At 34.9% G+C, this 10,040-nt stretch overlaps 1 protein-coding gene across 2 annotated transcripts; it reads right to left on the bottom strand.

Annotated features, from left to right (window-relative positions):
- Positions 1-2,450: 2,450 nt before the first annotated feature.
- On the bottom strand, positions 2,451-9,409 carry LOC110110039 (protein BREAST CANCER SUSCEPTIBILITY 1 homolog). Of its 2 annotated transcripts, XM_028699103.1 has the most exons (15): positions 9,237-9,409; positions 8,726-8,779; positions 8,581-8,651; positions 8,179-8,289; positions 7,507-8,003; positions 7,328-7,426; positions 6,847-7,041; positions 6,010-6,762; positions 4,953-5,053; positions 4,671-4,857; positions 4,215-4,315; positions 3,978-4,098; positions 3,723-3,888; positions 3,124-3,242; positions 2,451-2,940 (listed from the first exon to the last, which is right to left on the bottom strand). In XM_028699103.1, the coding sequence occupies exons 1-15, from the start codon at positions 9,290-9,292 to the stop codon at positions 2,596-2,598; spliced, it is 2,976 nt and encodes a 991-aa protein (XP_028554936.1). In that variant the 5' UTR covers positions 9,293-9,409; the 3' UTR covers positions 2,451-2,595. The 2 variants fall into 2 exon arrangements, with proteins under 2 accessions (XP_028554936.1, XP_020696996.2); XM_020841337.2 differs by having other exon boundaries at positions 6,010-7,041.
- Between the last annotated feature and the right edge of the window lie 631 nt (positions 9,410-10,040).

Raw genomic sequence — 10,040 nt, 5'->3', positions numbered from 1 at the left:
TAACTTGCATGTATTATGATGAAATTAATCATCATATTTAATAAAAATATTTTTAAAATTTTAATAAACAAAAATATATTTTTAAAATTTTAATTAAAACAAAAATAAAATATTTTTATGAACCGGCCGGTTCTTTCCAACCCGGACCGATTCAATGGTTCACCGATTGAACCGCCGGTTCAATCCGGTTTGCTCCGATTCTATGCAAAGGTGGTTTTGAAGCTGGATTGGATCGGCCACCAGACCGGTTCACGGTTGAACCGGCCGATCTGGTCTGGTTTTCAATTATGTGTATTGGAGCTTCTTCTGCATCTCTTAACATAGCAACCAAGAATGGCTCCTTCCATTCCATCGCTATGTCGTTTGATTCTATGCATTTTGATGTGCATATATGACGATGAGTTGTGAGACTTGATCTCCAAATATTTTTCCCCATTCAAACGATGCAACATTTCTCGAGGAGTCTCAGTAGAGATTATAGAATGACATTTTCTTCTTCAACTGTTTATTATTTAACTCTACATAATTATTCAGCTTTACGCGCTTCGTGCTAATATTTTCTTAAAGATAATGTGTATGATGTGGTCTCTTATAGTGGTTCGCATGTACTTGCATATGTTGCAAATCGACCATCCCTGCTTGCAGGAAATAAGTGCTTTTGCCCAACATTGAATGGTAAGTGACTGCAAGGGTGATCTGGCATTTATTGCATATTGTGTGTTATCACCCGATCACCGTAGGTGAACTATTGTGACTTGACGAGCCTCCTATAGTTGTTTGCAAGTGATGTATGTATTTGTGTCCATAGGAGATTCATTATACACTTGATATATCCATTATTGTTATTCACAAGTTAATTCAAAGCTACATTGTTGCAACCCCATGCTCTTCAATGGATAATGCTATAATATTACAAGCCAAGTGTTGCGACTAAATTTTATAAAAATCTCAAAATCTATTAAAATTTTATTTTATCAAAGCCATTTCCTCTTAAGTGCAATTAACTAGAGAGAGAAGAGAAGGATTTTTTGAAAGAGAAAACAAAATTATGATGATTTCAATTTGTTTTTTGTTGTTGACCTAATTTTAAAAGTGTTCGAATAGAAATAAATTACATTCTATCTTGGTTTTAAAAAATATAATAATTTTAGAATTTCTTCTGATTAAAATTTTAGGTTCGTAATGTAAAAAAGAGAATAACTTTATATCAATTTACAGTGTAACTTTATATATGTTATAAATATTTATATATTTTTTTGAAAAAGTTTCACCATATAATTTATAAAGTTTCATTAAAAAATAATATTATAATACAACTAAAATTTCAAAAGTGTTCTAAATAATTTCTAATAATCTAATAAAATTTTAAAATAATGAGAATTTGCTCAATAGTTAAATATATTGCATATCAATAAAACATGATGTAAAATTTTTAAATTCAATTTTTAATATTTTTTTAATGCAATGAAATAATATATATGCTTATTTACATTAAATGTATGATTAGATGAAGTTCTCATGTTAGAGGAAGTTTTGATGTGAAATGCAAATGAAATCATAATGACCTAAATTTTTAAATATCTAATATGTGCTAAGTATTAAAAATTATAAGTCTATTTTCTAATATGTTAACATAAAAATCTATAAGAACTTAAATTCTAATATTTATTTCTAATAGAAAACATAAAAATCTAAGGGAATTTTATTTCTTTTTGCTATGACATATAAAATGCTTATTTATTTAATTTCAATGCATAATTTATTTAATTTCAATTAACTACGATTAAGATTATATTCAATACGATAATTTTCTTATAAACTATCTTTAAATTCAATTAAATACATAATATGTGAATTATTAAAAATTAATATCAATCAGTGTAGCGTAATGAGTTGTGTGAGCCACTTTATAAATAAGATAAATTTTGGTGTCATATAAATTAATCATAAAAATGATTTTGAACTATAAAAAATCAAATGAACCCTTTATAGTGGGACTTACAGTTATGAGATCATGAGATCATTTATATACGATTCTGAACTAAATCCTAAAAGCCCAACATAGGGGGATCTCCAACGAAAAACTCCATTTTTCACGTCAAAATACAACAAAACTCCAAAATGTTGTGGTCATGCTCCTATCGAACTGCATTTTAAGTACTATGAATGTAACGATCCTTCTCCCTTTCGCACATTTTTTTAGTTGAGAGAGCAAAATAGCGTAGGTGAACAGTGCAACACCAATATTGGCGTAGCACTGTTCACCCGCAAATAAATGGCGGAAGATTTGACGTTTGACTGGAGTGACCGAACGACGCCATACGCAAGTTTGGAGTTCGATTGGGAATGCTCTAAGAACTAGCAAAATTTACTCCACAAAATTGAAGATAGTCTAAATCCTTAAAAGCAAAATCGAAAAAAAAAAAAAAAAAGTTGCGCCTTGTTAATCATTATTGAATTATTGATTCAGAACAATAGACGATTTCATTCAAAATATTTTAAACTTCAAACTGAATAATACACTAAAATATATAACATATAAGCACATTTTAACAATAATGCTGCATAAAAACAGAATATTTAATCTTCAATTATTCAGTTCGGAAGGACCTGCAATGTTGAGGCAGCAATGGAGTCTAAGATCCAGGAATTTGGCACTACTTTAGCTCCACAATCTTTAGCAAGAGCTATGGCTTCAGCTTTCCTTTGGTCAAAAACTTTTGTATCCTGAGTTAGTCTTTTCTCAGGAAGCTCAACGCTGTAGACAATGAAGGTCAAGTCAGAAGGATCTCCCAATTGCTTCTTATAATCCATGGCAATTGGCCTGCGCTGTAGCACCTTTCCTCCTCCTGCTGCAATAAGATCCTGCAGATACCCTTTGTAGGAAGGCAGAAAGTCCCCAAATAAATGGAACCGGAAGCCACTGAAGAGTTTTGGCTCCTGACACCAAACAAGAGAAATTCATCAATATATGAACAAGAACCAAAGGTTGTGGCCAAGGAACCAAACCCTTAATGAAACCAGAGAAAACTTTCGGCTGTTTTTCTACAACAAGCAAGATGGAATGCTCAAGAATTCCATTATGATGAAAGCACCATTAGTCTTTTGGTTGAGTGGCATTACCTTGTTAATAATCCTCATTCTTCCATGGCGTGGTCCATTGTGTATTCCATGGACATCAACGGTTATTTCATATTTCTCTTCATCAACTGGTTTCATAGAGTTCATGCAAGCTTTGATCCCTGAGCAACGGAAAAATATTAGATTTCAATGCAAAATTCAATTGCACCTATTAGGCGTGCAAACGAGTCAAGTTTAGGCCCTTATCGAGCTCAGCTCATTAATTGAAAAGCCAGCTCAAACTCAAGCTCGAGCTCGAGTCAAGCTCAACAAGCAAACTCGAACTTGATCTTATCTCACTATTAACGAGCTCGAGCCGACTCACGAGCCATGGGCAAAAGTTTTTAAATTTAGAAGAAATTTTTAAAAATTAGGTCGGATTTTTAGCCGACTCGTGAGCTCACAAGCCAAGCCGGCTCAAGCTTGAACTTGAGCTCATTTACTAAACAAGATCAAACTCGAGCTCAAGCTCGATCGTGAGCTCGATAAGCTCGGCTCGTGAGCCCATAAAAAAGTAGAGCTCGAACCAGCTAGACTCACTTACACCCCTAGCATATTGTTATATTCTGATTTTGCCTTGAGAGTGGTGGAAATGCACTCACATTCGATGCTTAATATCCACTTTCCTTCAATAATACCCATCAGAAACTTTAATGTTCTTTTACATGCTCCATTTTCGTCAGTTGATGCAATGACATGAGTGACCACTGAACACCAGGTCTTTGATATAGATATGCCTGTTAACCTTGCAAATTGTGATAAAATTTCCTGGATAAAGATATATGGTTAACCCTTTGAAGCTAAGTTTCTTTTCTTCAAACTGATTTTTTAACAAGTTCACAAATGACATCCCTTACCTTCTCAGCTCCAGAGAGAGCAGAGGAACAAAGGACCCACTTGCAAGGCAATCCAGCAGGCCATGCCCACACGCTACTCTTATCATCAGCTGCTTTGAGCTGTGAAGGAGGCTGTACTTTTCTAAAAGTTGCATAATTTTTTTAAATCAGAAATAAATACTGTATTTGAGCAATCATATAAGTTTCTGATCAAACAAAGTATATAAACTTTTTCTTGATTAATAAAAGCGAACATACCCTTTTGATGCAGATGTCTTTCCGTTCAGCTTTTTCAGTTCAGGCATTTCACTTGGCAACTTGGATGATGAATGCAAAGGGCACAACATCACAAAGTTTTCCTGCAAATTATAATTTTGCATGAAGTTAGTGCAACTAAGACTTAGTTTGTGATGACTTTCTTTCTGCTTCTTAAAACAGTTTTAAAAGCTATTTTAAGAAGCAGAAAGAAAGTCATCCCAAACGAAGACTAAAGCATGATGAATATTTTTTTTATGATGAGTGTTGAGGTGCCTGACTTAGGATTCAATTGATGGGTGGAGCCACCCCTTCTTATATATGTTAACTATGATCTAGATTTGGTACGAGTGCGTGAGTTTGTATAACTTCACATAATTTAGATTATTTCCCCAAAAAAAGAAAACATGTAATAGATTTTATGTAAATTGATTGATCTTGCACGTTCACAAAACTTACATCATCCCAGCGGCATTCTGGAGTCTGTTTAGCACAAGGGTAGTGAAAGCTCCGACGGCAGCTCTTCTCAAAGCATCCAAGAGCTGCTCCTTTGATGCCACAGCAGCTGCAGGCTATCCTTCTACTTCTGGCTAATTCACTTGAGAGGTTGATGATTGAATCATCTTTGAAGTACACATCAGGAGCCCTTGAATGAAATGCACATCAAAATTCAATAAAATGCAATATAAATGTTTTGAAACTAAGCACAAATGCATCATTTTGTTTGCTAGTGCAACAGACCATTCTGTGCAGTTCTTGTGAGAATGAATTACATTAACACCTCCATTAAAATCTGCAGCAACAGATTTACCATCACAATAGTGCATTATCTCTCCAGAAATCTGCAAGTTTTGAATAAACACCATTAAAGTTAAATAACAAAAACAAATAAGTTATAGCAGTTTATATGATTACAATTAGAAACCTCTAAATCAATTGAAGAGTGACAGAAAGAACATCTTATTGGGGAATGGATATTTTTGCATTTTCTTAAAACTCCATTCATGGTAGAGTGAGGAAGCTCTTTACTCAATGATGAAACACAGCACTTTTGTAGATTCATACAAGTCTGATTGTCTTCTTGCATAACATTATCTGTGGAAGAATGTTGCTTTTTGTGAGAAGCCAATGCTGCTAAATCATCAACATTTTGCATATTCAGTTTTCTCTGTTTATCTTTCCTTACGACATCCCTCTGGATTTTTTGGCATACTCTGGAACGTTTCCTAAAAGAATCGTCACCTTGATTTTGCTTACAAGATAGTAATTGAAGCCTAGAATTTTCTTTCTCAAGTTCATGATTTGGTGATTTATCCTCAATAGGATTAATAGGAAGATTAGCATCAAGTGTTTTTGATTCAGCACAATCCAAAGACAATCTCTTGACCAGTTTTGGCGACTTGAATGAGACATTCTTGGTTCTTTTCGGGCACTTATTCTTCACATTCACCACAGCTTCCATTAACTTATCATGAGATAACTCTGCCAGTGTTATAGAGGTATCTTCAATAACTTGGTTTTGGATTTGTTTGGCAGACTTACCAGGAAGCTGTTTATGTACATCAGCTAATCCACTGAATTCCCTAAATCGGCTTGCCATGCAATCTCTGAGGTGAAGAATATCGGATCTATGACTCTTCTTATAAACTTTCCCTGTGTGTTTTGAATACTCCTTTTCCTGGCTTGAGTCTTCAACCATCTCATTAGAACGAAACGGATGATCTTCATTTAAGTAAATGCTAGCAGTTTCGTGGGTAGATACCTCCACTTTCTTATCTTTGTTTTGCTTATTAGATACCTCTAAATCATTTGAAGAGTGACAGAAAGCACATCTTATTGGGGAATGGATATTTTTGCATTTTCTTAAAACTCCATTCATGGTAGAGTGAGGAACCTCTTTACTCAATGATGAAACACAGCACTTTTGTAGATTCATACAAGTCAGATTGTCTTCTTGCATAACATTATCTGTGGAAGAATGTTGCTTTTTGTGAGAAGCCATTGCTGCTAAATCATCAACATTTTGCATATTCAGTTTTCTCTGTTTATCTTTCCTTACGACATCCCTCTGGATTTTTTGGCATACTCTGGAACGTTTCCTAAAAGAATCGTCACCTTGATTTTGCTTACAAGATAGTAATTGAAGCCTAGAATTTTCTTTCTCAAGTTCATGATTTGGTGATTTATCCTCAATAGGATTAATAGGAAGATTAGCATCAAGTGTTTTTGATTCAGCACAATCCAAAGACAATCTCTTGACCAGTTTTGGCGACTTGAATGAGACATTCTTGGTTCTTTTAGGGCACTTAGTCTTCACATTCACCACAGCTTCCATTAACTTATCATGAGATAACTCTGCCAGTGTTATAGAGGTATCTTCAATAACTTGGTTTTGGATTTGTTTGGCAGACTTAGCAGGAAGCTGTTTATGTACATCAACTAATCCACTGAATTCTCTAAATCGGCTTGCCATGCAATCTCTGAGGTGAAGAATATTGGATCTATGACTCTTCTTATAAACTTTCCTTGTGTGTTTTGAATACTCCTTTTCCTGGCTTGAGTCTTCAACCATCTCATTAGAACCAAACGGATGATCTTCATTTAAGGAAATGCTAGCAGTTTCGTGGGTAGATACCTCCACTTTCTTATCTTTGTTTTGCTTGCGTCTCTTCTTCAATGTTCTTTTCTTTTTGCACGTTAATTTTGTTGTTTTTTTATTCTCATCGGGATGAGATGCCTTTGAGCTTTCAAAACCTCTATAGTTGCTAATGCCAGGGGCTACTCTGCATTTATCTTCCTGAAACACGTTGAATCCTTTCCCACAGGAATTCTGCATTTCAATGCACTACTAAGCATAATTTCACTCATCTTAAAACAGTAAACAAGAGAAATAAAAAGAAATACTATTTTCAACAACTTAAATCAATACATTTTCAGCATCATCTCTACACAACATATCATAAAGAATGTGATGTTCACCTACCACCACTCCATAAATTGCGCTCTTTTAAATAGCATGTAGCATAGAATGTGTTAAAAATGTGTTGATTTGTAACTGTGTCAAATACTACTAAAAATTATTATTGAAACATCGTTACACATCTGACCAATTGTACCTGCTTCTTCAGTGGAGTTGAAAAGAGCTCAGGAGAGCAAGCCCTTTGAGTCCATTCAAACATTTCACTATCAAAAGCTTCTTGAACTGCAGATTTGCTCTGTAATTGAAGATCAACAAATTAAAGAGAGAATTTTTAAAACAAACAACTTTTTTTGATATTACGAGATTCAAACTTACTGTGGGGGTCATTTTCTTGGGAGTAATAGCATCATCAGAATCTTTGATATCACTAAAACATGGAACATTTTTGGGTGTTGATAAACTCATCATTTCTGGGGTAATCGTCCTTTCTAAATCCTCGTCCTCTTCATTTGCCTCTCTCAACCAAAAGAAGGGTTGCAATGAAGAAGGATCTCCCAGCCTTTTGTAAGCTAGATTATTATTATTCTTTAATTCTACTATATCCGTATCTTCATTGGCCAAAACTGCCAACTTATTAACCTTTTTTTGTGGTATTGGGGTCTCGGAGACCGGATATGGTGTCACATGTATTCTTTTATTGGATGAAAAAGAAGGCCTGGTTGACGGGCAAGGATTAGATGCCCCAGAATCAGCCTTCACCGGTTTCTTTCTCTTTCCTTTTGTTAACCTCTTGCCCCTTGAACTTGCTTGGGACATCATAACACTATTCAGTGCGTTAACTTTCTTATCATCAGCAACTTGAAGAGACTCTTCTGGCAAAAGGATAGTACAGGTAGATGCTTATTTGAATGCACAAAATTGTACAAATGCGGGGAATAAAAAGGACAGGGATTGAAGCTATGCATTTCCTTCAATCTCACAATGACAGATTACTAGTTACGTATTTACACTTGTAGATAATCAACTAAAGGTAAAATAGAATGTTACCAGAATTTTTGGGAGGGGCAACTTGAGATGTAAATATATTTAATCCTGAAGCAGCTTCCATGCTTTTGTAAATACTTACTAAGTTATCCATATGCGGCGCTGGTCGTACCTCTGAAATAAAGAAAAAATTACATCTACTTAGTACATAAAAACTGCAACTTGAAGTTAAGTTTACAACTTGAAGCAAGCTGAGAAAAATATATCCCCCTTCCCCTTCTTTTAATTTTGGGTAAAGCATTTCGTCCATTCTCACTTGAAATCTTAATTCAACCAGTGCATTTAAATGATTAAACGAGCATCATAATAAGTTTCATATTTTTAGAACTATCTGATATTAATAAGTATATAAAATTTGTGAAAAAGTATCTAGGCAAACACATAGTGAAAAGATTCCTGTTGTACCTCTGCGCCGAAATGGTATTTTGCATACTGGACAATTCGGGACAGACCTCATAGATTCCACAATGCATGAGCTGAACAGAGAAAAAAAGTCATCGTTCACCAAAACTACATAATTAAGGAAATGGTACAAGTTTTAGACGCATACCTGCAGAATACATGATTGCAGGAAAGCGTAACTGAAGATTTCAGAAGGCTCAAGCTGCAAAATAGTCGAGCAAACAATCAAATGCGTCGCCATGGTGTGAAATTGTAACTGTTTCTTATCATTCATCAGGTTATATGGGAGAGGATATGTGGTCATGTGAGTATCTCCACAAAGGGAAATCAAAAGATTATCAAATGGTAACCGAGAAATAATGCTGCCGCATTCTTTATTGCAACAACTTGATATCATACATTTGTGAGTAAAACGAAATGACCATGAGCAAATTAAAAGCATTTCAAAAGAGTGTAGCAGGATTGTAATTCAAAATAGTGACCTAATTATCAAGTTCCCTTTACTAAAAGCAAACTTCGGTAGATAAACCAAAATTGAATGTTAACTAAATGATAATTGTATGAAGAACATAATGTTCGATAGCCTCATTCAAGGAGGTGGAAGAGGAGGGATAATGAAAGATATCGGATAAAGAAAGAGAAAGAGGTTTATGTTGTACCAGATAGGGCACTTAAGTTCTCTTCCCATCTTCTCCAAGTGAGCGAAATCCATCATGTTCGACTTCTGAGGAACCCCTAAGCTAGAGATGAACAAATCCAACTAAAAATCCACCTAGAGATCGTTCGCCTGAAACGAATGGATCAGAGGGGCCAAAGAATATCTAGTAAGAAGAAGGCGAGATGCGAGAGCTTGAAAGGTTTCGACTTTCGATATCCAAATGAGATAACTTGGTGAGGAAGGGCCCAAGAAATCTATTTCAAGAAATTTCGCGGGAGTTTTCTCCCTTTCGGAAATTTGGGCGGTAAATCTCCCTCTTCCAAAGTTCGAACCTCTTTCCTTGTTTCGTAAGGAACAGCGGATGTCGGTTCGACTGAAGTCTGAAGCTAGGGTAATTACTGTGCGGTACTTGAATCACAGTATATATAAAAGATTAAAAAAAATTAATTTTGATCATTAATTGAATGATGTTTAAATATTGATGTAACGTGGCTTGAAGATGTTTAGGCCATCGCTCATAGATTTTTTTTTTTTTTTATCGCTCATAGATAATTTGTAGGATTGTCAATATTTGACACGATTTGAAAATTTGATTGTAACCTAACCCAATTTTTTTGGTTAGGATCAACCTAATTGAAAAATGGATTGGATTTGGACCTAATTTTTTACTTATTTAAGATTTCGATTAAGGTTTGGGTCAACCCGATTGACCCGAAATTGAACACATGGTCCTCACGCACAGGATTTACTAAATATTGATGTAGGGCTTCACCACTTTATGCTTCAGCAGTTGAACGCTTCTTAA

This window comes from Dendrobium catenatum, unplaced genomic scaffold (genome assembly GCF_001605985.2).
Source record: "Dendrobium catenatum unplaced genomic scaffold, ASM160598v2 fragScaff_scaffold_1220, whole genome shotgun sequence".
NCBI classification, from domain to species: domain Eukaryota; kingdom Viridiplantae; phylum Streptophyta; class Magnoliopsida; order Asparagales; family Orchidaceae; genus Dendrobium; species Dendrobium catenatum.
This window is presented reverse-complemented; position numbering and strand designations above follow the sequence as displayed.